We start from the raw sequence: 27,939 nt of genomic DNA, 5'->3' as shown, positions 1-27,939 counted from the left end.
AGGGGGCGGTCCCGGGCGCCGCCGCCTGCTCCGCCCCGCCTCCCCGGCGGCGCCTCCGCCGTAGCCTCCTGCACGCTGTCCGCCGGCTGCCACTGCGGCAGCTCTGGTCGCCTTCCCCGCGTCGTCGGCGCGCAGGTGAGGACTGGGAATCCCGCGCCTGAGCCGTTGAGGAAGGAACGGGAAGCTTCGTGAGGCTGAGAGCTGGGAGGAAAGGAAATGGAATCAGATTCCGCAGAGGGCCGGAAGGGGGGACCGAGGGACGTGAACCCCAAATCTTTGGCGGCGAGGGAGGTGGTCCCTGCCCTGCCGGGAGAGGTGGACGCGTCTTTCCCGAGCGCCCCTGCGGGGTCTGGCGATGCGCTGGGTGGGCGCTTAGATGCTTGTGGCTGCGTGGGGACCGGGGCCTCCCGGATCCTGGGGCGCTGGCTCCCGGGACCCCAAATCTGCTCGTAATTGTTTCCAGCCAGGAGCTAAAGATACCCCTCTGGGGCTTGGAAAGGCGGCCCCAGGCTCGCGGGCCACGACCACACGCAGAAACCTTCCTTGCTGTGTGCTTTGGAGAAATCCCTGCCTGAGCCCTGTGTGTGTTAGTAAGGGCTGGGAGATCTCTCCTTCCCAGGGTGCTGCGTACAGGTGGAAAACTCTGTAGGAAAACCTAGGCTGATTTGTGAATATTTATTTTTTCAATTTAAAACTTCAGCACGCCCGTTTCTCTCCTTTTTCTGGCCTTTGGGGAGGTGACTCTGGAATTTAAGCCCCAGCTTTGGGTCTTTCTTTGAAGTTCTAGGGTCACCTCCCGCCCGCCCCCAGCCGCCCCCCAACACACACTCACCCCGCCGTGAGGGTTTGATCCGGAGGGAGTGGGCTTGTGTTTTGACAGTGTGCAAGGCTTTTGACCTTGATACATCAGGGGCCTTGGACGCATCGTCATTCCGTGCTCTCTCAACCGCAGCTGGGCGAAGAGATGTTCAGCGTCCTGACTCGCCAGCCTTGTGAGCAAGCAGGTAAGTATCTATCTCAGCGGGCAGCCAGCGCGGTTTTCTCAAATCACAGGAGAATCCCAGCTTCAGCTCCGGGTTTCTCACCCCGTCCCCAGCAAATGACTGTTGAACCTCTCTAGTTGGATACTCAGTTGCTCACGGGCTTTCCCCCCTCATATGAAAGTAATGCTTTTCATCAAAGCTACACCAAACAAGGACTAACATGCATGTTTCGATTAAATTGTTTTTCCGGTTTGCATAATCCATTAATTTGGCCCTTGTGGTTTCCCTTACCCAGCAGCGGGTAAGGTTGGTTTTAGAACAGTGTTGATTTTTCTGATGAACTTTAAAGGACCTGGATCTTCCCTCTATTTCCATTCAAGCGTTGCTGCTGGCACAGCGCCTGCAGCCTCCCTCGACCCCCACCCCCACCACGGGTCAGCATCGTGGCACTGGTGCAGGACTCACACACAAGCACACACACACACGCACGCACACACTCTTCCTCTGCCTGCCTCTGGAGCACTGTTTGCGGTTGCTCATGTGAAAACCCAGAAGCCTCTCCATTCTGAGGTAGGCACTTGGTAATTACAGTGTTTGTCCGCCCTAATGATATCACGCTCTAGGCCCCGTTCCCTAGCCAAGTCCTGGGCTAGTCCGTTTTGCTTTGTGATAGACTTTTCTGCTGGAGCAAGGATTTGCTTAAGTAAAGCATAGTTTTTTTTTTCTTTTTTCTTTTACCTAAAAACTGCTGAAGCTCAGAGGACTTGGGAGGCCAGCCGGTGGCTGTGGTTAGGAGCCTGCTTACATATCAACCCGCATCCCTCCTGTGGACAGATGTTCTTTTTTATTTTTAAGATTTTTATTTATTTACTTTTAGAGAGAGGGGAAGGGAAAGGGAAAGAGAGGGAGAGGAACATCAATCGGTTGCCTCTCACGTGCCCACAACCTAGGCATGTACCCACACTGGGAATCGAACCAGTGACCTCTGGCTTGCAGGGCGATGTCCAATCATTAGGCCACACTGGTCAGGGCTGGGCAGATGTTCCTTAGTTTTGCCCCTAAATTGGGCCTTTTTCTCTTCCAAAAGGATATGATTTTAGGATAGTGGGGGCCATTTATACCAATCTTTTTTTTTTTTTAAGGAAAGTTGTGCTTAAGGAGCTGATTTACTTTGGTTTCCAGGTTTTCCCCAAAACGCTTTGGAATTGTGACATATATATATGGTAACATCACACATGCAGACTCTTGTTACACTCCTCCCAAAGGACAAGTTCAACCTGGCAGATTAAATCTCTGCTGTGTCCTGTTAGAGAAAAAAAAAACCCTTAAGCTGACACTGCCGTGTGGATTCTTCAACAGCTGACACCAGGGTTTGCCTCTGCAGACATACTGGTTCCTGGTGGGTTCATGTGTTTTTCTCCCGAATCACAGAAAAGTGGTCCAGGACCCCTTCAGAGACTCTTAAGGTCAACTCCATGGTGGGTGGCCCCGCCTTCAGTTGCTACCACAAAGGAGTCGTGGACAATGAGTCACTTTGTGTCATTTTACACAGTCGGGGCTCCTTCTGTGCAGGCAATCCCCAGAGCTGGGAGTGCCAGTCAGTGTGACCACTTGCAGTCATTGTCAGTGAGGGATGACACAGTGCCGTCCATCGGTGCCGTGTCAGTGTCCACTCCCAGCCACAAGGTAGAGGCATCGGGGTGTTACGTGACCGCCTCTGATGGCAGGAAGTGTGCTCGGCAGCATCTGCACAGCAGGGGCATCAGATGGGGCGGAAAGAAATGTCATTATCCCACGTGGGTCCATGAAGACCCAGGCGAATATTTGCTCGTAATCATCCAGTTGAGCAACATCCGTTTAAATTGAATAAGGAGACCTGGTTCACTGTGGTCATGAGGTATTACTGCAAAATGTAATATATACATACGGTACATATTATTATATAATACGTGTAGAATTATATCATTATCTATTCAGAGTCCATCTAGTTAAGAGTATTCGTGTGCTTTCATTTATTTATGTATTTATTATTTAGCTTTTAAATGGGTGAATATCACTGCCATGTTATGATTAAAATGCAAATACCAGAGATTACACGGCCCCTGTTAGACGGGACGTGCAGCCTGGGGTCCAGTTAGTCTTGGTTTGGGAAGATGCAGGTGGCCTGGAGCCGTCACCGCAGCCACAGGACACGCGCCCGAGGGCGGGTTCTTCTGGCAACCAGACACTTGAGAAATGTGGGCATGTTATCATTCGCTCTACAGGAAGTCATCACGTAGTGAGTCATGGCTTGTGTCTGAGGTAGAGTACCAATTTCTTTTCATTCATCTGAGATTGCTTTAAAAGGTTCTATTCATTCATTTTTAGGGGGAAGGGAAGGGAAAGAAAGAGGGAGAGAACATCAGTGTGCAGTTGCCTCTTGGGCGCCCCCTACTGGTGACCTGGCCCAGTCACATGCCCTGATTGGGAATCAAACTGGCGACTTTTTGGTTCACAGGCCCACGTTCAATCCACTGAGCTACACCAGCCAGGGCCTGAGGTTATTTTTAAATGAAATAATACTTCCTTTAATAGAAAACCCATATTTCTGTAATCCCCATGGAAACCAATGTTGTAAATTATCTCAGGGACAACCAGTAATACGCATAACATACTTTGAGAAATACCAGAAAACTAAACTACACATACCTGACAACTAATATAATACAGTATAAGACTAATATAGATAAAAATACATTTAAAATTAATACATGTAAACTATGTATAAAACTAGTATAAATAAAAATAATGTGATGCTATATGAAACTACCAGGAAACTGTATAATACTAATAGATGTAAATATATATAAAACTAATATATGTTAAAAATATAAAAAGCCAAACAATGTAAAGCTAATATAATACTATATACAACTAAACGCCTAAGCACTGAAACTGTGCAAACGCGGTTTAGTCCAGTCTTCGGAGGAAAGATAAGTGGGCGTCAGAGCCCAATTTCTTCTGCCTCTTAGAAGCGTGGGTCTCACTAAAGCCAGAGGCGGGGACTTCTCACGTGGGTCTGCACCCGGCCCCTGGACCCTCCGAAGAAGGCGCGTGCCCTGTTCCCCCTCCTCCCTCCTGAGTCTTCTGGATCTCCTTCCCGTTTTAGGCCTCAAGGCTCTCTCCCGAACTCCGGTCGTCGTCGCCTTGGTGGTCTTGCTTTTGAGCGTCGTGGTCCTGGTGACCGTCACACTCATCCAGACTCACCACAAAGAGGTCCTCCTTCCAGGGCTGAAGGTCAGTGTGAAGGGGCTGGTGTTGGAGGGGAGAGGCGGGCTCTGGCATCCACTATCCTGAAGCCGTGAGTGAGGAGAGAAGGAGAGCATTTTCCCCACCTGCCGAGGGAGGTCCTGGCCGGTGACAGGAGGGCATGCCCCGCTCTGCTCAGGAGGGAAGAGAGGGGGAATGGATGCAGATGCAGGAGAGATTGTTGAATTGGGGGAGGAGAGTACCCTACAAGTTGGGGGGAAGGCTAGTACCACTTAGACCCCGGGAACTGGGGCACCTGCCCTGAGCCCCGTATTTCAGAAGGACCAGCTCTAGCTTGCACTCCAGGTTTACATCCCTTTGTGGGATGTAAAGAGAACCTGCCCATCCAAAGCCGTGCTTCTCCTTCCAGAATATGCTATGGTGCCTGGGACTCCGGAATCCAGGGTCTGTACCACCGGCGTGAGGGGAGGCAAAGGGGCAGCTGCCTGCAGGGAGGGTGGACAGAGCACAAACGTGGGGACTGAGCTGTCCCGCCAGTCTGCAGTCCGCATACAGGTGCACAAGGCTCTCAACCTCACGGCGCTGCCGGGGCGGGAAGAGCACAGGTGGATGGAGAGGGCAGGGCAAAGCCTTCATCTGTAAAGTCATCCCTCAGGCCCTCCAAGTGAGGCTGGTTGAGGCTGTTGCCAGCTGCTGCCTTGCACTCCTCCTGGGAGGTAAGAGGGAAGTCCTCTCTTCCTGCTGGAGCAACTGGAGGAGGAACCCGAGTGGAGAAAAGCGGATCCTGAGGCAGGTGCAGGGCACGGCTGAAGGAGGTGCCCGCCCGTGTGTGATGCTACTGTCTCAGGTGGATTCCCCTAACTAAGACGTGAGTGCAAGTAGGTCACCTGAGGATGGCCCAGGAAGCACAGGCAGGGGATGGGGAGGGGAGGCAGGAGGGAGGGCAGCCGTAAAGGGCCTGCTACCCAGCTGGTTGCCCCTGTGGGCACCTCAGTCCCGCTGGGGATGCTGGGAAGTCATGCAGAGCTTGCTTCAGGGCTGCCCTCTGCCGAGCAGCCTAGAAACACCTGCCTCCCAGCTGTCCCGCCGGAGGGGGTGTTTACACACCGACTGACGGCAGGTCAGTCGTCAGGTGAGAGATGCTCCCTGGGGGACATTAACTCCAGTGTTTCTGGCATATTGTGTCCTCGGGTGGGCACAGGCCGCTGGAGAAAGCCTCCAGGCAGGTGGAACATGTATGGCTGGACATTACGTGGTAAGGCCTGAGGGACCGCGGGCAGGGAACCCTCAGCGACAGTTCCATGCAGGTGCAATTATCACCACCCCCCATTGTGCAGAGGAAGGGACAGAAGGACCCAAGGGCCAGTGGCTTCCCACGGGCACACAGGTAGAGCAGAGCGGGACTGGTATAGAAGGAAGAAAGGAGCAGAGAGCGTTGGCCTCATGTAAGCATTTGGAAGGACGGGACGACACACCGTCCCCAAGTGGCACACAGGCAAAGACGGGCTCTGGCGTCTCTACAGGGCCGTGCCGTCAGGCCCCGGTCACGGCTGCAGGGGGCAGGCGTGGTCTAGCAGTGGGTATCGGCTCACAGCGCCCTTCTGCCTCACTGGGTGGATTCCTATGAGAGAGTATGACATTTCCCTGCCTGGTGTGGCTTGGGGGGTTGGGTGTCATCCCTCCAACCAAAAGGTCACTGGTTCAATTCCCGGTCAGAGCACATGCCTGGGTTGCAGGCTGGGTCCCCAGCTGGGGCACATGTGAGAGGCAACCAATCAATATTTCTCTTGCACATCGATGTTTCTCTCCCTCTCTTTCTCCCTCCCTCCCCTCTCTCTACAATACATAAAATGAAAAAGAAAGAAAGAAAAGGCAGATGTTCCGGGCCAGCTGGACCAGGAGGAGGAGGACAGCCTTGGAAGGGAAGGCTGCCCGTGCTGCTCTCCTCGGGGGGTTGAGAGACCCCTTTCCCGGTGCAGCGTGTGTGGGGGCAGGCGGGCGGCGGTGGGTGCGGCTGAGTGGCTACGAGGGCTTTTCCACAGTCTCATTTGTGTTTTCATACCTCGAGCCCTGTTTTACTTTGTGCGTGTGCCTCACAGTTGGTTATGAGAGGTCAGCCCCCCTCTGAGGGACCCTGGGGTGTTCTCCAAGACCCTCGTGAAAGGTCATGATATCTGGCAATTAAATCTACCTGGGGCTTGCCTACCCTTGGTTTATCTGAGTTTAAGAGCAAATTCATAAAACTTAGTCGGGGTCCAAATGTCCCCTTGTCATTGTCCCTGGTCTGCCCTGCTCTACGAGCCGGAAGTGTAAACACGATGGCACGCTTTTGCTTCTCGCCGAGGCCCCCACTTGCTTATCATCATCACGTCCAACATCTTCCTCCTCCCGAGGCTTCACTGTCCCCACCTCCGGTCAACGGCTGTCCGGAGGCCCCGCAGTTTCTCCGTCCAGTGTGACCAAGGCCGCATTGCCGCTGCCCACACAGCCGCAGGGCGTGACTGAGGAAGGGGGCGGGGCCTGCACAGACTCAGGGCCTCCAGGGTGCAGCTCCTCTGGGGCGACCTGTGCAGGTCACATTCGGTCCCCACGTGGGGTCACTCTCCCGTGCTCGGCCATTCCTCTCCAGAGTGCGGCCCCTGGGCCCAGCTGTGTTGAAACTGTTCCCTTCGAACCCTTGTCAAGTGGGGCCATCGCTGGGGTCTCTGATGTCTGTGGCCCACTCAGCTTGCCTGCAGCCCCCGCAGGTCTACCCCTCCAAGAGCGAGAGTTGGGCCATCGATTTCTTCCTTTCCAGAAAGCCCTGGCTCCTTGCTCAGCTGGGACCACCTTCTGTCCAGCCAGATCTGCACACCACGCAACCACGAGCTTTGTTTTCGAGGGGCTTTTTGTCTGCACAAAGTCAGTCTGTCGGGCCATCTCCGGTGCCTTCTTTACTAGACGGTCACCCTGTTAGACGCGGTTCCCTTGGAACTCGATGAGCGCATGGGGGTTATGAGTATCGGTTTGGGACTCTGTTAGACCCAGGCTTGACCCCAACTCCGTGACCTGGGGTGGTTACCTCTGGGAGCCTCAGTTTCCCCACCTGTCAAACAGGGACAGTGATGACAGCTGCACTGTCAATGCACTGATACCAAAGCATTCGTGCTGTGCTTGGCACATTATAAGTACTCGATAAATATTCTATTCTATTCTACTATTCTATCATAGTACGAGTGATGATGATGATGATGATGACAGTAATAAATCTAAGAAAGCCGGTCTTATGACCTTTGCTTTTGCTTTTGCCAGGAGCTCATGCAGTCCTTAAGTCCTTAAGTCCTTAAGCCGGTTTCGGACCATGGGGTCTCTAAGGAAGACTGTCACTTTGGGTTAAGCCACTGAGCATGTCCTCAGTTCCACATTCCAGCGCCGTTCCTTCCTGACACCGCATTAGACAGAGGGTGACTGACTGCGTCTCATCCCAGCGTCAGTCCTAGCCCGTGTCTGACCCTCCCTTTCCCCCTTCTGTTCAGTATGGAATCGTGCTCGACGCCGGGTCCTCCAGAACCACCGTCTATGTGTATCAGTGGCCCGCGGAGAAGGAGAACAATACCGGAGTGGTCACCCAGACCTACAAATGCAGTGTGAAAGGTAGGGCCCAGAGTGGCTGTGGGAGGCCCTGAGGGAAGCGAGGTCGAGTCCTGTGTCCTTCGGAGGCCTGGGGTGGTCGGTCCGAAGACGCTGCCTGGACTGGGTGTTGAGAAAACATGAGATCTTATGCTAGTGTTGCTACTTAGCGGTAACAGTGACCTTGGGTGAGTTGCTGCCCTTCTCTGGGCCAGTTTTCTCATCTGCAACACGTGGAGGTTTGGAGGGCATGTCAAGAACTGTGAATGGTCTGAGATTTTGCCCTGCCCTTCTTTCATGGATGCTGGTGGGGACACAAGATTCCTGGGTCCGAAATAAAGGATAGCCCTGGCCAGTGTGGCTCAGTGGGTTGAGCGTCTTCCCATAGACCGAAAGGTCACCTGTTTGATTCCTGGTCAGGGCACATGCCTGAGTTACAGGCCAGGTCCCCATATGGGGGTGTGTGAGAGGCAACCAACTGATGTTTCTCTTGCACATCAATGTTTCTCTCCCTCTTTTTTTCCCTCCCTTTCCTTTTCTCCAAAAATAAATAAGTAAAATCTAAGAAAGAAAGAGAGAAAGAAAGAGAAAGAGAGAGAGAAAGAAAGAGAGAGAAAGAGAGAAAGGAAGAAAGAAAGAAAGAACAGTTTATTATTCACAGCAATAGTTTCAGCTGGTTTTGCTACGCTGGTTCTCCAAGGATGACGTAACGAGGGCCGGGCAGGACCCGCCCACACGGTGGGTTGTGTTGCAGAAGAGAAACCCGAGATTAGGGAGTCTGAAACTTTCATAAAGGACACCGAGCGTGCCGTCCTTTTGCTCGGGCGTGCAGCCTTTCTCTGTCTTCGGAGCCTGTTTGCAGTGCAAACATCCTCGGCAAAAAACAATCCAGAACAAAGTCAGTCAGTGCCTGTGCCCGTAAAACAAGCAGAAACACGAGAGGCTCACCGCACATTGTCTTCCCGCAGGTGTGTGTGGGTGGGGGAGGGGTGCGCGGAGGGAGATGGACGACGCGGCAGCGAATAGGGGACGCTCTGTCCCAGGACAGTTTCCTGAAACTGAATTTCATATGATTCTCACGAGTCACAAGATAGTCCCTATTCTTCTTCTGTTCGTTTCTCTGCCCACCATTTTCAAGTGTAGAAACTATCGTGGCTCACAGGCTGTGCAAATAAAGGGGATGAACTTGATTCGGTCCATGACCTGCCACGCCCTGAAACAGAACACAGTCAACATCGTTAATGACCCTCCACACAGCTGCCTGCCTCCCCGACGACGCAGCCTGGACTTGACATTAGCCGTTTCTTTGTTCTTCTTTATAGTTTTGTTCCCATGTGTTTAGTTTTTCCTGGTTTTGAAAATGAAGTTGAACTTGTATTCACTTACAAAGGAATCAAACAGTTGTTCCTCTGTGATTTGCTTTGCTCACCCACACGGGGTTTTAAGATTCATCCATGTTGATTTGAGTAGCAGTAGCTCATTCATTTTTCCCTGTTAATGGACACCTGTGCTTTCCTGGTTATTAATAAAGTGGAGTATCTTTTTGTATATTTATGACCCTTTCTGTTTTCTGGGAAATGCCTGTTCATGTCTTTTGCTCATTTTTCTACTGAGTTGCTTGACTTTCTCGTATTGATTCATTGACATTCTTTATACCTATTTTGACTATGAATGCTTTTCTGGCGTGGTTATTCGGTTGTTGCTAATAGCATGTCACAGATCATGGGGTGTCTTTGTAGTCTCTTCATGATGCCTTTTGATGAATAGAAATTCCTCATTCTTACGTAGGTGCACGTATCAACCATCTCCTTTATGGTTTTCTCTTTTGTATATTTCATTTAAGAAATTCTTGCCTGTGCTGTGGTCATGAAGATATTCTTCTATCAGAAATTTTACCCTGTTGCCTCTAGTTACGTGGTCAAGCCCAGTGAGTGCGTATGTGTGTCCGTGTAAGCCTTTTCCAAAACCAGTCACTTCAGAGCACTCTGATCCTTGAGGTGGCCTGGAGCCTCCCCATTCGTGTGCCCTGGATGGGTTACAGATATACTCACAGGACGACAGGTTCGAGACTCCACACTAGTCCTCCTACTGCTAAGTATCTCCTTCGTGTCTCTCAATGAGCTGCTCAAATAGTCCTGTCTCTTGGGGCTCATGGCATTGAACCAGCTGAGAGGCAGACTTGGTCCTTCCCCGCAGTCTTCCTTTGAAGACCAGGATGAAGTCTGAGCATCTGCCCTCCCCTGGAGGGCGCCCTGGCGCTTGTCTATCCTGATGCACAGGTGTTCCAGGTTAGGATTTCTAGAAGCAGGTGTTGAGTCAGAGGTAGGGATGTGAGGTCATTAGTTACTAGAGCCCCACACCTGGAGCAGGCGCGGGTGAGGAGAAGGAGCTGACAGCAGGAGATGATGACGTGCAACCCGGGCCTGACGGAGCTTCAGCCAGTCAGAGTCACCCTTTGTTGAGTGAAAAGGGCCTGAAAGGGCAGCCCTGTCACCTCCAGTCATTGGATGCTGCCATCCTGAAAAGAGCAAGACAGAGAGGTTTGCCTCTCTGTCGCTGAGGCAAACCCTGAGGCTGCCGGCCGCTGGAACAATGCGTCTTTATTTGAAGGGTGTCCGTGTGGCACCTCTCTGGACTCATCCCAACAAGGAACTTGGGTGTTTTCTGAGTACTGCTTGGCCACAGGTCCCAGGGAGCAGCAGCTTGCCAGAAATCCCGTCTCTGTTCTCCTGATGTCTGAGCTCTTCCTCGGCTCCGGGCAGGAACGAGGGCACCAGGATGCTTGTTTAGAGGAGAGACCACCCATGTCAAGAAGAGAGGAGAGCGTAGAACAGTGATTAAGACTTCACCTCATCCCCACTGCGTGAGCTCCGGGAAGTTATCTAACCTCTCTGAATCTTGACCCCTCCCCTCTAAAAGCCACACCTAATAATAGTGATGCCTCTCCCACAGGAATGACTTGAAGATTAAATGACGGTGTATGTAAAGCAGGTAGCAAATGCCTGACATACAGTAAGCACTCAATAAGTGTTAGCTACTATTAGTCACGGGGCATCACGCTTTAGAGCTCCTGGTGGATATTCTCGCCAACAGGTTGCTCTGCTCCATACGTACAATATCTGTTTAGACCCTGGAAAGCAATTTAGCCAAGTCGGTCCTGACGTGCCTGTGACCTGCAGGGAGACGTGAGATGTCCTTGGGAAGGAACACAGGCAGTCCCCCAGGGGTAGGGGCCCTCAGCCCACCCAGGATGTGACTTAGGGCAGGAGCAGGGTCACGGAGCCCACGCCACACCCACAAGTAGACCTCCCCTTCTTGGATCAGAGTAGTCTCAGTGAGCCATATTTACCCTGAATGACAAAGGACCACAAGCTAAAGCTTAATGACAGAGCTGGAGTTTGGTTCAGTGTCATCCCCTCAAGGACATGTTGCTGCTCCAGGGATAATTTGGGTTTCTGGTTTCTCAATTGCAAATTTCCCCAGGCCTCCCCTGTCTGTCCGAGTGGGGGGTGAATGCGTGCTTGCCCAGCGGTGTTTCCCAAACACACAGGCCCCCAGAAGGTCATTTCTCATGGGGTTCCCTGGGGGTCTCCGTCCTTGGTGGTGGCTCCTCTTTTCCGGGAGTTCGCCAGGTTCTGGTCGCCGTGCAGGGGGCAGGAGCTCTGGCTGCTGGTTGGAAAGCCCTTCCCCGGTGGGCACTGGCCCCTGGATGCCCTCCTCTAGTTTGCAGTGTGCAGGGCTCAGGCCAGCTGCTGCCTTCTCCCACAGGGGACATTCGCATTTTCCCTTTACACCAGTGCTTAAAAATGCTTTCACTCTGCTGAAGCCTAAACGTAGTCATCTCTGTTGAAACACCTTAATGAGCGGCCTCAGGGAGTAGGTTGATTCCCTGTTGAAAGCATCCTTTGCTCAGGCACATTTTTAAAAAGGTTTTATTTATTTATTTTTACCCTGGGGAACGGAGGGAGAAAGAGGGGAAGTGAAACATCAATGTGTGGTTGCCTCTTGCGCGCCCCCTACTGGAGACCCAGGCATGTGCCCTGACTGGGGATCGAACTGGCAACGCTTTGGTTCATAGGCCAGTGCTCAGTCTACTAGGCCACAACAGGCAGGGCTGGAATAGCAGTTTTAACTCTCTGTTCTTGGGGTTGAGAATCCCACTATTTCATGAGCTTATCAACCCCACTTCTTTTTCACTCCAGGAGGCTTAAGGGACCTTATGCAACAGGCCCTCTGGTGACATATTGGGACATGCCAAGTGTTGACATTTCTAGCAAGGCCCCTAAGCAGTCCCTATCCAGAGGCCAGCTCTAGCAGAATGGGTTCGGTTTGCCCCAGCTTGGCCTACACCATTCCCTTACTGTAGAGTTGTATTCTGATTTGAAAATCTCATTCTTTGAGTCAATTATTCATTATAAATATTTACTGGGAGCCTGCTGTTTGCCAGTAGCATTTCTCGAGACTGGGACTTCTAAAATAAAGCATACAGTCACTGCTGTTACGGCACTTACACCCTAATGAAGGAGAGAGATGACGGATGAACGGATGTGCGGTACGCCAGGGAGAGTTCTGTGCAGAGAGAGAAAGGAAGCCAGGCAGGTGGGCAGGGAGAGAGACCAGCTATCTGAGACCTGATCGGGGAAGAGCAGAGAGGTGAGGGTTAAACAGGGGCATGAGGGAGAGGGTGAGCCCCACAAAGAACGAAGGACGCCCTGAGCAGAAGGCAGGCCAAGCAGAAGGGCCAGGGGCGGGAGCGGCTCGGCACTGTCCAGGAAAAGCAAAGGGGCCCGTGTGCTGGGGCAGAAGGAGGAAGAGGAAGAGAGGAGAGCCGAGAAGGAAGCTGTAGCCAGGCCAGCTCCTGGAGGGCCTGAGGTGCAGTAGGGATTTGGCTTTTACTCAAATGAATTTTCTGCAAAGTGTATCAGGAAGCCATTAGGAGACTCTGATCAGGGAACGAACTCATTTTCAAGGGTCCGTCTGTTGCTGGAGAACACACAGGCAGGCTAAGATGAGAAGCAGGGAAAACCAGGGCCATTAGAACAGTGCCGGTGACAGATGATGTTATGAGCATCTGGCCCAGACCGGCAAGTCACAGCCTGGGGTGATTTCGCCCCCCCCAGGGAACATTTGGTAATGTCTGGGGACCTTTTGGGTGGTCCCATCTGGGGTTGGCAGTGCTGCTGGCATCTAGTGGTGGAGGACAGAGATGCAGCTGAATGTCACACAGTGCCCAGGACAGCCTCCGCAGGAAAGAGTCATCTGGCCCCGCCTGTCAGTAGGGCTGAGAGGGAGACACTCTGACCTGGAATGCTTCCGGGGGATGCGGGGACAGGTGGTCAGATTCGAGGGGCATTTTGAAAGGAGAGCTGATGAGCCTTGGCGATAGGCTGAACGTGAGGCATCCAGGTCGATGGTGCCTGAGCATCAGCTCCGACCTGAGTAGCTGTGGGTGACAGTACCACTTCCTGAGGGGGGAGCCCGGGAGTGGTGTCAGCCGGGGACATGGCAGGGAGTAAGGAATTTGGTTTTGGACATAGTGAGTTGGAGGTGCCCGTAAACCATCTACGTCAGGGCTGGCAAATTTTTCCCGTGGAGAGCTAGATGAGCAGCCCTGGCCCGATGGCTCAGTTGGTTGGAGCATCATCCCGTGCACTCAAAGGCTGTGGGATCGATCCCTGGTCAGGGCACATGCTTAGGTTTCAGGTTTGATCCCCAAATGGGGCACATATAGGAGGCAGCTGATTGGTGTTTCTCTCTCTCACTCTCTCTCCCTTTGTATCTCTGTAAAATCAATAAACATACCTTCAGGTGAAGATGAAAAGAAGAGATACATATTTTTTTTACCTGAAGGCTATAGGTCTCTGATATAACTAACTTGGCCGCTTGAGCGTGGAAGCAACCATAGCCAGTCAGGCAGACGAAAAATGATTTCAAGAAGGCTTTATTTCTGGACACTGTCCATGCTTAGTGGGATATACTCTAAGGACAAAAAGAGCTTTTTAAAAAAATCTTAAACTGTTTTCAGTGATCATCCAGTTGGTGGTAGCGCTGCTACTGTCGTCCTCAGACTTGTGTACGGATTGTGAGAGAAAGCAAGTGAGTTACTGAGTGGGAGCGCTACCACCCAGGATGGGTGGCAGAGAAAAAGCAGATAAAGATGTCAGAGCAAAGAATTTAAGTACTTTTGAATTAAAAACCCTAATAAGAAATGCATGTCTTCTGCTCTTGAAATAAAGTTTTCCCTGGGTCTGCCCTCTCAAAAAACATACAGTACCGCAGCTTCCAGATTTGGGCACTAAATACCGTTGCCCAGTAAAAGAAACCGGGACTCCTTGGAGAAATGGCTGAGTCCAGGTCTGGGGCAGGGAGTGTATAAGGCCGTTGATACGTCTTATTATATCAGAAAGCCAAAATGCTCTCAGAGTTTCTGGGATCGTGTCAAAAAGGTTCAGGGGCCAATTGAAGGAAGCTAATAAGAATAATAACTAACTAATCAAAATACATGAACTATATCTTTCAACGTGTGTGTTCCTAAGATAGAAAAACAAACAAAATCCCTCTTTGGTTCCGTTAGGAAGATACGGGAGCTGCAAGTTCTGTTTTTAAGCTGGTAAATAAAGGAACAGAATCCAGCCTGTCTCCTGCCTTCTCTGGACAGACTGTATGAGGGGGTAACCACGTGGCTAATGAGGGGGAAGTTTTTCTCTTGTTGCAACGTTTCAGGTGAAAAAGTGAAGCAAGAGAGGTGGAAATAAAATATCCCCATTTATAGGCCCTCGTGGGCTAACGGTTCTGAGCGGTGACCGTGGGTCCCTGCGCCAGAAGAGAAGCAAGCGCACACTCGTGCCTCCTCTTACTGGGAGCCAACGCAGGCCCCTGCGAGCCCGTTTCTGAAAGAGTGTGAACCGGTCTCTGGTGAAGTCCCGACACTCAGTTACCAGCTTCCGGGAGAAACCAGGACCAAGTATCAACACGTTCACTGAGGCTTGGGGATTCAGCCAGCAAATTCCAGGCTGTGGGGAACGCTCCAAGACACATTAAATTGGGAGGAAAAAAATACTGAATTATAAGGAAAAAATAGAAAGAGAGGGCAGAATCTATAGGTTAGAAGAGACTTAAGAAGTATAGCAACCGATGGCAATGGATGGAGTTTATGGGGACTCTAATTCAAAGAAAGTAGATAGAAGGAGAGGGATGGAAGGTGGGAGAGGGAGAGAAAAAATATGGCCAAGGAGGAAATGTGAACCTCAACTAGATAATTGACTATATTGAAGGATCATCTTTTAAATTTATTTATCTTTAGAGAGGGAAGGGAGGGAGAAAGAGAGAGAGAGAGAAACATCAATGTGTGGTTGCTGGGGGTCATGGCCTGCAACCCAGGCATGTACCCTGACTGGGAATCGAACCTGCGACATTTTGGTTTGCAGCCTGCGCTCAATCCACTGAGTTACAGCAGCCAGGGCTTATTGAAGGATCATTTTTAATTCTTAGAGGTATAATAATGGGATGGTGGTTGTGCATCTCTCAAAGAATTGTTGCCTTTTAGTGCCACATACCTAAACACTGGCAGAATGAAATGATGCCGTGCCCGCAGCTTGCTCTGTGAGGACGGGGTGGGCAGGGTGCAGAGGAAGTACGAGGAACTCGTTGTTGAAGCAGGGAGGTGGGGGCACGGGTTCATTCTGTTATGCTCCCGACTTCTATTTATATTTCAAATTTCCAAAATGAGAACTGTTTTTGCAAAAGTGCATTTATTAAGGCAGAGTGCTATTGGAAAAAGGATAGACTGAGGCTCGCTAGAAGATGAGGCCTGGGTATTTTTTAAATGAAACCTATTGACGTAACATGGGTTGATAACTTTATATAGAAATATCAGGTGTAAACCGTATAATTCAATATCAGCATATGCTATTGCGTGCTTACCACCGAAGTCTAGTTTCCTTCCATCACCACACATTTTACCCTTTTACCAATTCAAGGGCTTTTTCGAAGCAGGTTAATTTTTTTTTTAAGATTTTATTTATCTATTTATTTTTAGAGAGAGGAAGGGAAAAGGAGAGGGAGAGAAACATCAATGCGTGGTTGCCTCTTGTGCTCCCCCTACTGGGCACCTAGCCTGCAACCCAGGCCTGTGCCCTGCCCTCACTGGGAATTGAACTGGTGACCCTTTTGCAGGCTGGCACTCAATCCACTGAGCCACACCAGCCAGGGTGAAGCAGGTTAATTTTCTAGCCTGACTTATTTTCTTTCATCTTTATAATTATAATTCCTTTCATCCACATTGTGGGAGCTGACTCATCCATGTGACCACCTGGGACCTAACACACCCACCTGTTTTCAACCCCACTCCTAAAACCTACTGATTTCCAAAGCCGGTTGTTTTTTTTTTTTTATGTGAGAGTTGTACTCTTCTTGTTGGCTCCCGGGGATGCTAAGAAGTCCTGACTGCTTGCTCTTCAGGCTCCGGGATCTCCAGCTACGGGAGTAACCCCCAAGAGGTCCCCAAAGCCTTCGAGGACTGCATGCAGAAAGTCAAGGAGCAGATTCCAGCCCACCTGCATAGATCCACGTGCGTTTACTTGGGGGCCACGGCCGGCATGCGCTTGCTGAGGTAAGGACGGGAACGGCACACAGGAGCCCCTCCGACCAAAATAGCCAAGAATGTGCCGGGCCTTGCCAAGAATGCAGCTGTATTCCTGGGAACTGACCCAAGAGAAAGAAAGCCCATATTCTGCCATAAATGTAGGCTTTCCGTGGTGGGAAACTTTTCGTCGTTCTTTGCATACCCCCAGAGAAACAGTCCTGAAATCAGTCCCCTGGCCAAGTTAGATGAGACCTCTGCTCCTGGGGGTTTACCTCGAGTGTTTTAGAAAAGTAGAAACTGTTTCTTGACATCTGGGAGTTTGACATCTGTGCACAACCAGCCGCACCGAGTGCCTCCCGCAGCCGTGCAGCTTGTACTCGTGTGCACAATGTTGCTGAAACGTGCTTTAAAAATCGTGGCATTTCTGCACCTCGCCGCATTCAAAGCCTGTGGAGTTACTATGAAACAAACATCTCCCTTTCGGTCAAGTCCGCGGTTCCTTCTCAATGGGCAGCCGTGACTTTCAAGCTAGTGGCATTGTTTCAACATGCCTTGATCGTCATTTTCTTATTGTGGTATTGTTTGACCTCGAAATAAAAGAAAAGTAGTTTTTAAAAAAAAACCCATAGAACTGAAGTGTATCTATGGTAGAAGCTGCTCCACCCTTTAAAAATAAGGCTTTCTTCCCCCATAATGACACTCCCTCCACTTCAAAGCCCCTTTGTCTTTGACCCCAGTAATGTGAGGTGACAGGTGTGGGCATGGAGAAAATGCAGAGGAACAGACAGAGGCCCTTTAATGTGATAATAATAGTAATAATAATGAAGTTCTCTCCGCTGGACTGGGCCTTTTTCTTGCCGCTTCCCCACCCTTGTTCGGCTCCTGCGTCCCTGCTGACCAAGTGGAACTCGGAAGAAAGACTTCTCTGCTCACTCTTGGAAGCTGGCACGTGTTTCAGAATGACTGAGTTTCCCTGAAATAGAAATAATACAGAAATTCCTTTCCTCCGCCTTTTCTTCCTCCTGGAAACAAAGAACCCAACTTTTTCTTAGTTGCTTTTTTTTCCTCCCAGTCCTCTGAGTGAGAAATGATTGTGAGACTCTGTTGTTCGGAGCCCCGGACTAGCCCAGTGGGATAGAAAGTCAGCGCTTGGGGGGGGAAAAAGTGAGTGGATGTCCCATTTAAATAAATTATTGCCTCCTCCTTGCAAAGCTTTCTGATGGGGACCCGTTTCTTCTGAGCATCCAGCTGATATTTTAATTGCTGGAAAGGTCAAATATTAAAAAAAATTAATGAGAATCATCCCCGACGAGAACCGATAAAACTAGGAAGCCTCTGAATTAGTTTCCACGCGTCGGTAGCTTGCTGCCAGACTGGATTTCTGTATGTAGTGTTGCTGCTGCTTCTTCAGCCAAGACTGAGCCGTGCCCCTGGCGTTCTCAACCCACGGATGAAAGGGAAATAACGCCCTGAGGGAGCTTTCCCCCGTGGGGCAAGATGGCGGCACGTGAACGGGAGACTGTAACCCCACGTCACGGGTGGTGTCAGACTGCTGTATTGCCACCCTTCTGTCAGGAGGAAGCCCTCCCGAAGAACGACGCAGGGACAGCTGGACACTCACCCCTCATCCCTTCCCCACCTCCTCATAAGCTCCCCTTCCTTCTGGCTGATGGGGGCTGCTTTTCAGGGTGGTGTCCCCGAGAGATTGCTTATACCACTCCTACGCCTGCCCCAGTCCCCTTTCCTCTGCTCATCTCAGACAGAGCAGCAGGGGTTAAGCACAAGGCTCTTTTGACGAGCTGGTTGCTGGAGAGGGGGACAGGAACAGGTAGGGGAGGAGGGAACAAATGGTGTTTTTACTGGGACCTGTTTTTCTGCTTGGCAGTCCGACAGGTGACAAGTGCACCCTGCCTTCCCTGCCACCCTGGAAGCCTCGGCCTGCTGAAGGGGCTGCTGTCTGTGGCGCAAATCTGCAAATTGTCCCTGCCAGCCTCGGGGTGGGGAGGCTCACATGCTCACCCGGGGGAGACTGTTTCAAGGCTCTGCTGTCTGGGCACTCAGCCTCTGGTGTTCTGTGCCTTGCATAGGTTGCAAAACGAAACGGCAGCTAACGGAGTCCTTGCGAGCATCCGGAACTACTTCCATGCCCAGCCCTTTGATTTTAGGGGTGCTCAAATCATTTCTGGGCAAGAGGAAGGGATATATGGATGGATTACAGCCAACTATTTAATGGGAAATTTCCTGGAGGTGCGTGCAAATAGATGCATGGTTTTTATTCTTGCTATTCGTCCCTTCCCCTGTGGGTGGCAGCTTCAGCAGAGGTGCAGCCAACAGGGACACCTGTCCTGTGCCATCCCTGGTGTCTAATGCATTCGAGAAACACCTGGGAGACAATCGCTAAGAAAAGATACAGACAGCCAGTGCCAAACCTTGGACCCTAAGCAGAGCCAAATGCACAGGGCAGAGGGAATATCACTTGACTAGCTGATGCGATATTGGGGGAGGGGGAATGGGAATCTAATGATGGGCGATGGGTAATCTGAAGGGCAGCTGGAGAATGACTCTTCTAAGATGTCGCAGAGCCACCTGGAATCACAGAGCCTTCAGGCAGTCTGCCTCCCCAGGCCTCTGTCCCCAGGCCTCCTTACGTGGCAGTCCCCACGCTCCCTTCTCCTTTGGCACAGAGGAAAGCTGACTCCAAGGGACAATCGCCCTGTTCCAGGGGGCATACACTGAGGACACTCCCCGCATCTCCAGCCCAAGATCGACTCTGTTCCTCCTCAAATATATTTTTAAAATTTTCATAATTGCCAACACTTCATATTTTAGAAACTTCACAGTTCCAGCTTCTCCTGACCTCACCCCCACAAACACTAGAAGTGCTGGCCACAGGGGACTCACATTCCTGCATAATAACAACCAACTGGAACAGAACGTAGCACGTGCACGTCCCAGTTTGCCACAGTCCCCGCATTCCCTATTGCCTACACCTAATCTACTTGGCTCATGAGTACTGCCCAGCCCCTGTAAGCATTTCAGCTCAGCACCCCTGCCACGGAGGAGAGATGTGGCCCTGAATGCTTCCCAAATGTCTTAGTTCGTAGCAGGAAGAGACAGGTCTTGGGTGGAGCCCCCTGGGCAAGCCGAAATGGCGTCTTTGGCCCTTTCTTCTTGCTTCCTTTTCCCACCGCGCAGAAGGACCTGTGGCATATGTGGGTGCGTCCGCATGGAGTGGAGACCACAGGCGCCCTGGATCTAGGCGGCGCCTCCACCCAGATATCCTTCGCCGTGGGAGAGGCGGTGGAGCGGAACACCAGTGACGTTGTGCGCGTGTCTCTGTACGGCTACCTGTACACACTCTACACGCGCAGCTTCCAGTGCTATGGCCGCAACGAGGCTGAGAAGAGGTTTCTGGCGATGCTCCTTCAGGTACCGGAGTGGGGGGAGCAGGTGTTTCCTCGGGGGTCTTAACTGAAGGCAGGGTGCCTTGCCTTCTGGGGCCTGTCCTTTCCAATCCACTTAGAAAGTGGATGAAAACAACAGCGTTTTCAGGTTCATTTGCATGCCCTCTCTCTGCTGCATTCGACCACTTCCAGTGTATCTGAGTCCGAATTCCGAGAAAACTCCAGAGCTCCAGATGTTTTGTAAACACGATTCAAGTCCCAGGATCCCTTTATGGGCACAAGCTGTTTTAAGCCCGTAGCTAAATAAGCCTGAGAATCTTGAGACTCCCCCGTGTTCAGACAAAATAACTACAGCGCCCACGAGAGACATGCTTGCCGTCCCCAGGCTCGGCCTGCTGGTGGATGGGCCTATATTAGGCAGGCTCCATGCCCTGGATGTGGTGGGACTTGGGAGCCACTGAATTCCATCACGTCGGACAGCGGTTCACACGGTAGCTGTTCCCCGGCCCAGACGGCTGCTTTAGGCATCAGCTCTGTGGCGGGCGCTGCTCTAAGCTCAGTGTGGTACAGAGTGTGTCTGTGAGCGCTAGCTCCTCGAATGCTCCGAGGACACCCACCTCACCACGGCTGGGAAGGGACGTTGAAGGGAAGGGGCCTTCACCACCCAGAACAGCGTGAGGCCAGCCAGAGGCCCCAGATCCTGGCTTCTGACAGGAGGAACACTGCCACCTCTCCGACCTCCCTTGGTTACCAAGGAAGGGGGCAGCATTCCCCCAACACGGGCCTGCGCAAACACTGGGCTGGCTCACAGACGTGGGGTCGGCAGACTCTCCAGACCCGTGTGTCATGCAGGGCGTGAGGATTCAGCCCACGGCTCCGGTCCACCCCCTGCCGTTCTCTCCCAGCCTCACAGGACAGGCTGGGGCCTCAGGACACCTGCACACAACAGGTACAGGTGGGAGAGGCTGAGCACTGCCCGGAGGACCGAGCGGAAGACCCCACAGGCAGCCTTCAGCTACTCCTCACTGCTCCGGAGACCCGGGGCCCACCCCAGACTCTGGCCTTCCCCCACTCCCAGCCAAACCAGCCCCAGGGGACCCCAATCCATTCTCCCCGGCGAGGCCTCCAGCACCACCTCTCCTCTCTGCTGGCTCATTAAAGCATTTCAGCCAACACACCTCCTTCCAGGAGAGAAGCTCTAGGAAACCCTCTTTTTTCCACCTCCTTTTATTTCTGGCAATGGTTGATGCTCCAGTGCTTGGCCCTGGGGGTTGGGGGGTGGGGTGCACGTGGACGAGGAAGGAGGCACCTGGGAACTCCAGCAGGAGAGACAGGTGAAATCTTCCTCCTCCCGGGGTGAGTAGGGGTCAGAGACTCTAACCTTTTAAATTTGGCTGGTCCCGAGTATAATATTCCACCCATCTGATCTCATTCGGCTTTGAAACCACAAGTATCCAGGTGTGAGGCCAGGACTGCGAGCAGAGTTGTGAGACTCCAGCCTCTCCCTGTGGACAGTCAGCTCACTGGGACAGGCCATCTCTCCCATGTGCCTGGTGACCCCTGGATGCCCGAGAGGGTGGCTCTGCCCTGGGCGCCTTCTGACTCAGTGAGGGAAAGGACCGAGGGGTGACAAGGATCACCCACAAGCACACGCCCGGGCCTGCCTGACCAACACCTCCATGAACCAGATCCTCGCTGGCAAGACCAACCCAGGTGGTTCACGCAGATGATTATTACATCGTGAACACTGGCAGAGTCAGTGCCACCTGCCTGGGTCCCGTCTCCTCTTCCGTGACAGCAGGGGCTGCACCGTGTGGTGAGGACACCTGGACAGATACGTGGCCAATTGTCCTCTTACTAACACGTCTCCAGCCACCCCAGGGCTCCCATCTCACTCTGGTAGCTCAGGAGACACTAGGGACAGGCTTTCGCTTTCTCTCTTTCTTTCCTTCAGTAAGATTTTTTTTCCTTTTGTTTTTAAAGTAATATATGTTCAGTATTTTACTTCTGTCAAGATTTTCCTGCAGGGAAAACAAGATGATTTAATGGCTTTGCCATCAGAGTTCAAGTCCTGTTCCATTGAAAAGAGAGTTTATAAACAGAACCACATACACTTAGGAATGTAGCACAAGATAAAGGGAACGTTATTTTTCTTCACCAGTAAATAAAAGATTAGATAGTCATCGGGGAAAAATAAAGTGGGCTCCCTACCACAATCTGTAGACCAAATAAGTTACAAACGGATCGGAGATTTATATGTAACGAGGATGTTTGTTGCAGTGTTGTTTGTGATGGCGGAATGACTGGTAACCACGTAAGTTTCCATCCAGAGGGAATTTCTTAAATAAATCACAGTTCATTTGCACAGGGAAGTTCTATGCAGCTACTAAAAAGACGAGGCTGTCTACTCGGACAATAAATGGAAAGATATCAGAGATGGATTTTTAAGTAAGAAAAACAAGGGCCAGAACAGTGTGTAGAGTCCTACCATGTATGGTTTTTGAAAAAGAGCCAAGAAAAGAACACACGTATTTGCATATGCATATGAGCAGCGCAGACAAAATCTCTGGTAGAACACACAAAAACTGGCAACAGAGGCCACTTCTGGCAGGGTGGGGGAGATCCCATGGGTGGGAGGGGTGAGAGGGAGGCAATTTTCACAATGTGTCCGTGTGTCCCTTTGGGCTGTTTTGTCAGGTGGACAGACAACACTTCATTCCAAATGGCTGGTTCAGCTCAGCATCCCTTGTTTTCTCATGGAAATGTTTTCTCATCCTCATAAAACCTGCATCATGGCGTCATGGCGCTGTCCTAGGGGTCAGGTCAGGTCCTGGGGACGAGAGCCTGGCCTGTGCCTGGTGCAGGTCACCGTCCCCCTGACCCCACTGCCACTTGAGTTGTTTAGACAACTTGGGAGTCGCCTTCAAGTACCCACTGACCGAGAACGGCATGTTTTCCATTTCGCCCTTAGCGTTAGAGAGTAGCAGTTACGAGAATTTGAAAAAAAAAAAAGCATTTGGTCCTTCACAAATTAGAAAGAGTGATTTCTAATAGCTCACCCTTTTCTTTTTTTAAAGATTTTATTTATTTATTTTTTGCCCTGGCTGGCGTAGCTCAGTGGATTGAGCGTGGGCTGCGAACCAGTCAGGGCACATGCCTGGGTTGCAGGCCACAGCCCCCAGCAACCGCACACTGATGTTTCTCTCTCTCTCTCTTTCTCCCTCCCTTCCCTCTCTAAAAAATTTTAAAAAATAGATAAAATCTTTTTAAAAAGATTTTATTTATTTTCAGAGAGAAGGGAAGAGAGGGAGAGAAACATTAATCAATTGCCTCTCCTACATCCCTGGCCGGGAATCAAACCAGTGACGTTTGGCTCTGCAGGACAACACTCCAGCAGCTGAGCCACGCCAGGCAGGGCTCTAACAGCTCCCTGTTGTCCCTACAGAATTCTACCACCAAAACCAACGTCATCAACCCCTGCTACCCTCGGGATTATTCCACTTCCCTCAAGGGGGGCCGCATATTTGACAGCCCGTGCGCAGAGGATCTGAAGCCCGGAAGTTACAACCCTGACGACATCATCGCTTTCGAAGGAACCGGGGACCCGTTGCTGTGTAGGGTGAAGGTGGCTTCCCTGTTTGCCTTCAAAGCTTGCCATGGGCGAGAAGTCAGCTGCTTTGATGGTATTCAGCCGGGAGTTAAAGGACCTTTCGTGGTAAGAGCAAAAACCATGGAAATACTACCTTTTCGTCCCGTCGAGTGTATATTTCTCGGTTTTCTGTTTCTCTTCTGTTGTCCTGTTTCCCCACATCTGATTTGCAGCCCTGCAACCCCCACCGTCGGTCCTGCTCTGAGAGCTGACGCCCTTCCGTTCTGTTTCTTCCCAGGCCTTTGCAGGGTTCTTCTACACAGCCAGCGCTCTGAACCTCACGGGCAGCTTTTCCCTGGACACCTTCAACTCCAGCACCTGGGATTTCTGCTCGCAGAGTTGGGGTCAGGTCAGTATTAAAGAGAAAGGGTCAGTAGCAGTGCAATACGGCAGCTCGGAGTATATTCCATTTGCACACACGCACACGTGTGTTCTAGATTTCCCCTTTCTGCTGTTCTGCTCCGAACCCCATGGAGTGGAAGCATGAGGGACCCACCCCCACGGCTCAGACAAATGTCTGACCACAGGCGCAGTGGTGAGAACGGTGTCCGGCACACGATACGCACTCTGTAAACTGAGAGACTGTTCTTACATGACGTTGTGCAGGGATATTTTCAATATTATGTAGCTGCATTATTTTATCGTACTTTTATTATGAGATTCGGGGTGGTACGACTCTTTCAAATAGGGCCGTTGGCCTGCGGTGTTCTGCAATGTGCGTTTTCCAACCTGCCCGCCCGCCTTCCCCTCCGCCCAGCTCCCGCAGCTGCTCCCCCGGTTCGATGAGGTGTACGCCCGCTCCTACTGCTTCTCCGCCCACTACATCTACCACTTGCTCGTGAGCGGGTACAAGTTCACCGAGGACACCTGGCCGCAGATACATTTTAAAAAAGAAGTAAGTCGGAGCACAGATCTTTTCCTCCTCTTCCTCTCAAAACAGAGGTTGGCGTGGGTACACGCGAAAGATGAGCCTGACCCCTTGGGAACTTCCCAGGAGAGGTGGTGGGGAGTCCAGAGGGGGTGGTGCCCACAGACCCTTCCCCACGAGGAAAGGGTTGGAAGCTAGGACCCGGGGCTCTGAGTTCTGTGCTGGCAGGACTGCTGCCCTCACCCTCACTTTCCTGAGCATTCAGCAAGGGGCCAGGAACCTGGGTGATGCTTAGCGAGTGTTTGTTGAGTGAATAAACAGATTAAGGACTTGAGACTTTTCATACCCAAAAGAAGCTTCAAATAGAACAATATTAAAAGAAAAAAGAAGATAGTAACTAACTGCCCTCCATTTATGCAGTGTCAGCCTAGGAGACCGGCTCCAGAGCCTGAGGGATTAACTAAGAATTTTCTCCAGAAAGGAGCCTGAGGCACCATATTTACTGTCCAGTGTCCCGGATGGGCCACAGCTGGAATCACAGCTGTCCCCCAGGTGACTGGTGACGGGCCCAGGTCCCCACTTTCAGGCCGGGTCAGCCCTGCAGACCCGCGCATCCAGCGCTGTGTTCCCTGGGTCTGGGGGCGTGGTCTGGTTTCAGGAACAGCAGGTGGGAAGCCTGGCGGATGCCTGGGGTCAGTCTGTTCAGCCTCAGCTCTGGCAGTAATGAGACTGAACCCGTCAACACCCGACATGAGCCTGTGACTGTCTTTCGCATAAATAAATCGGATCACTGACAAGGGAAGAAGATGTCTGGAGACGTATCGGGACTGTTGGTGGCGTGTCCTCTCCGGGCTTCACCCTGTGATCTAATCACTAGAAAAGTGCATTGCGGGAATGGAGGGAGACTTCCCATTGAATACCAGCCTGGGCATAACAGAATTCTAGGTTTCAGGTCCTTTCTTTTATTTGTGAAGAATTTTCTCTCCAGCCAAATTACTATGCAGATGCGAGGGCACAAAAAGACTTCAGGAGATGTGCTGCACAAAGACTGAATGTCAAAGTTGTTTTTGGAGGAGGTACTTCAATAAGAATAGAAATAAACCCAGGAGACGTTATAAAAACACATGAAGGAAGAATAAATGATGTTGTGGCTTAACGTGTATATTTTTTTAAAAGGAAAACTAAGAACCCAAAAGGTGAGAGAAGAATTCATCCATACACCAGAATAATCCAGAATTCAACTATAGCTCATGCCCAATGTGATGGGGACAGGGTAGGACACAGGACAGAGGACACAGGGACATAAGAGTGGCTGAAACTGCTCATCTTTTAAAGGGAACACACACACACACACAATTTTTAAGACAAGAAAGGAAAAATAAATATAGGAAGAGAACATTAGTTAAAAATTTAAAACTAAGATATTAGAAGTCCAAATATATCGATAATCACAATAATCATAAATGGACTAAATCTACCAGTTAAGAAACATATAGTGTCCAGACTGGGTTTTAAAAAATCAAGTCATGTGGTTTCTAAGAGAAACCCTTTAAAGAAATACTTAGGCTTTTCACACAAGGACACAGAAAGATTGAAAGTTCAAAAAAAACTTTTTTAAATGTCAGACAAACTTCACCCAAAAGAAAACTGGCGTAGCTCTTTAATATCTGGAAAAAAATAGTCTTTAAGGTAAAGAGCATCATTCAGGAGAGAGAGGGTTACAACATAACACTAAAAAGTTCAGTTCATCATTCAAATTGCAAATTTGAAATACTTATCCATCTAACAAAACAACCTAAAAATGCGTAAACAAGAATGGATGGCACTAGCAGAAGAAACTGACAAAGCCAGTTTCTTAGAAGCCGGTCCTTGGTTCCATAAACGTGCATTACCCTGTTCCTGCAGCTGCCGACACTTCCGTACCCCTGACAGTACAAAAGCTTTCACTGTTGCGAACTGTGCCCTCGTCACCCTGGGCTGTAACGAGCTTGTGAGGGGTAGTTCTGACTTTCTCCTCAGGGCTGGAGGGAGGCTCTCTTGACCCTTTGGGGTCCCAGTGACCTGGATTCTAGCCCAGCCTGCCATGTCTGAACTTGGGCAAGACCTTTGACCTCCTTTCCTGTGTGTGTTCCATGCTGGTGACAGTGGTGGGCCCAGGTATGTTATTCCCACCCTGCCCCCGGCCCCAGGAGCTGAGCTACCTCTTGTCCTTTGCAGGTGGAAAACAGCAGCATAGCCTGGTCTCTGGGCTACATGCTCAGCCTGACCAACCAGATCCCGGCTGAAATGCCCCTGGTCCGCCTGCCCCTGAAGCCACCGACCTTTATGAGCACCATGGCCTTCTTCACGGGGGTGGCCTTGCTGAGCCTGACCTTCCTGGTGGTGTACCTGTACATGTCGTCCAGGAAACAGCGGCGCTCCCAGCATGTCTTGGACCACACGGTGGATTCCGAGTGAGCCTCGGGAAGCAGCGTCCGGAACCGGAGGGCCACCCGGACCCAGCCTGGGCGGCACCAGATAGTGCAAGCGAAATGCCTGTCTGCGGGGAACACGGCCGAAGTCAAGTACTTAGGTCGTGTGCCCCCTCAGATACCGACTGATGCCAAAGCACCTCCCGGGGAGTCCCTCAACTGCTCTGTGCACCTTGCTCCTCCAGGGACGCCGGCCCCCTGCTCGCCGGCCTCCTGGGAACAGAGAAGGCAGGCCATCACGGTCAGGCTCTTCATTCCAGTGCCCAAGAGGGAAAGTAAGCCGAGCCCAAGACAGTTGGATGCTGAAGAGCTGACCTCAGGGCTCCTTCTGCACTCTGTCCTTCCTCGGACGTGCCGTATTCCTCCCGGCGAGTCCAGGAGCTGCCAGGCACCCACGCAGCATTGGACCCAACCCGGTATCTCGTGTTGTGGCTTTCTCCCGTCTGTCCTTAACTGAGACTTTCGTCCAGCAATCCCATCCACGTGGCGCTCCCGCAGATCGCAGGACGCAATCTTCCGGAGAGACAACGCCTCTACGCCAAAGGACGGTGGCCACAGCCAGCTTCTGTCACGCAGGCAGAACCTGAAGGACAGACGCACAGCAGGTCTCCCAGAAAACTCCTGGCCATTTTCAAAGTGGGGTTCCCACTCGCGCCGCTGGTCATTTGATTGCAGCTGAAGTGTGTAGCACTACCTTCACTTCCCCTTCACATTGCTCCTGTTGTCCCAGGAAATGTTTACTCCTGGCGAGGGCGTGGCACCCCAGCCATCCTTTGCCGGGCTTTTGTCCCCAGCTGTCCTTCCGTTGTTAGCATGGGTGTGCATTTTGTCCACCGTTCCCACAGGTATACTTGATGCTATCACAACACATCCTGCTCCAGGGTCTGCCTACCAGTTACTCACCTCCGTGGTAGACCGTGCTGCGTCGTAACCATGGTTCTTGACTTTGGGGAAAGGAAAGGAAGCTGCAGGGACGTTTAACACCGAAGTGGGGTGAGAAAGAACTCCAGCATGTCCAATGGCTACCAAGTAAAAATCAACATGCTTTCAGATTGTTGTTTGGGAGCTTGATGTGGAATAAAGGACTCGTTTTATTTTGACTGGTGGTGCGTGTGTGTGTTA

General features: G+C 51.3%; 1 protein-coding gene across 2 annotated transcripts; it reads left to right on the top strand.

Moving 5' to 3' along the window:
- ENTPD3 (ectonucleoside triphosphate diphosphohydrolase 3) lies at positions 1-27,917 on the top strand. 2 transcript variants are annotated; one of them, XM_028518382.2, is made up of 11 exons: positions 1-135; positions 881-1,004; positions 4,132-4,259; positions 7,748-7,865; positions 16,302-16,452; positions 18,513-18,672; positions 19,621-19,854; positions 23,275-23,544; positions 23,717-23,827; positions 24,236-24,373; positions 26,564-27,917. In XM_028518382.2, the coding sequence occupies exons 2-11, from the start codon at positions 965-967 to the stop codon at positions 26,801-26,803; spliced, it is 1,590 nt and encodes a 529-aa protein (XP_028374183.1). In that variant the 5' UTR covers positions 1-135; positions 881-964; the 3' UTR covers positions 26,804-27,917. The 2 variants fall into 2 exon arrangements, with proteins under 2 accessions (XP_028374183.1, XP_028374184.1); XM_028518383.2 differs by having other exon boundaries at positions 35-135; positions 953-1,004.
- Positions 27,918-27,939: the final 22 nt, after the last annotated feature.

The sequence above is a fragment of the Phyllostomus discolor genome, chromosome 7 (assembly GCF_004126475.2).
Source record: "Phyllostomus discolor isolate MPI-MPIP mPhyDis1 chromosome 7, mPhyDis1.pri.v3, whole genome shotgun sequence".
Lineage (NCBI taxonomy): Eukaryota > Metazoa > Chordata > Mammalia > Chiroptera > Phyllostomidae > Phyllostomus > Phyllostomus discolor.
This window is presented reverse-complemented; position numbering and strand designations above follow the sequence as displayed.

What these genes read in the sequence shown, in the direction of transcription:
- ENTPD3 (XM_028518382.2), top strand. Translation starts at nt 965, where the DNA reads ATGTTCAGCGTCCTGACTCGCCAGCCTTGTGAGCAAGCAG. An exon ending in TTCTGGCGATGCTCCTTCAG is followed by an intron (nt 19,855 to 23,274) that starts GTACCGGAGTGG and finishes TTGTCCCTACAG; the next exon opens with AATTCTACCACCAAAACCAA. An exon ending in GCTCGCAGAGTTGGGGTCAG is followed by an intron (nt 23,828 to 24,235) that starts GTCAGTATTAAA and finishes CCCTCCGCCCAG; the next exon opens with CTCCCGCAGCTGCTCCCCCG.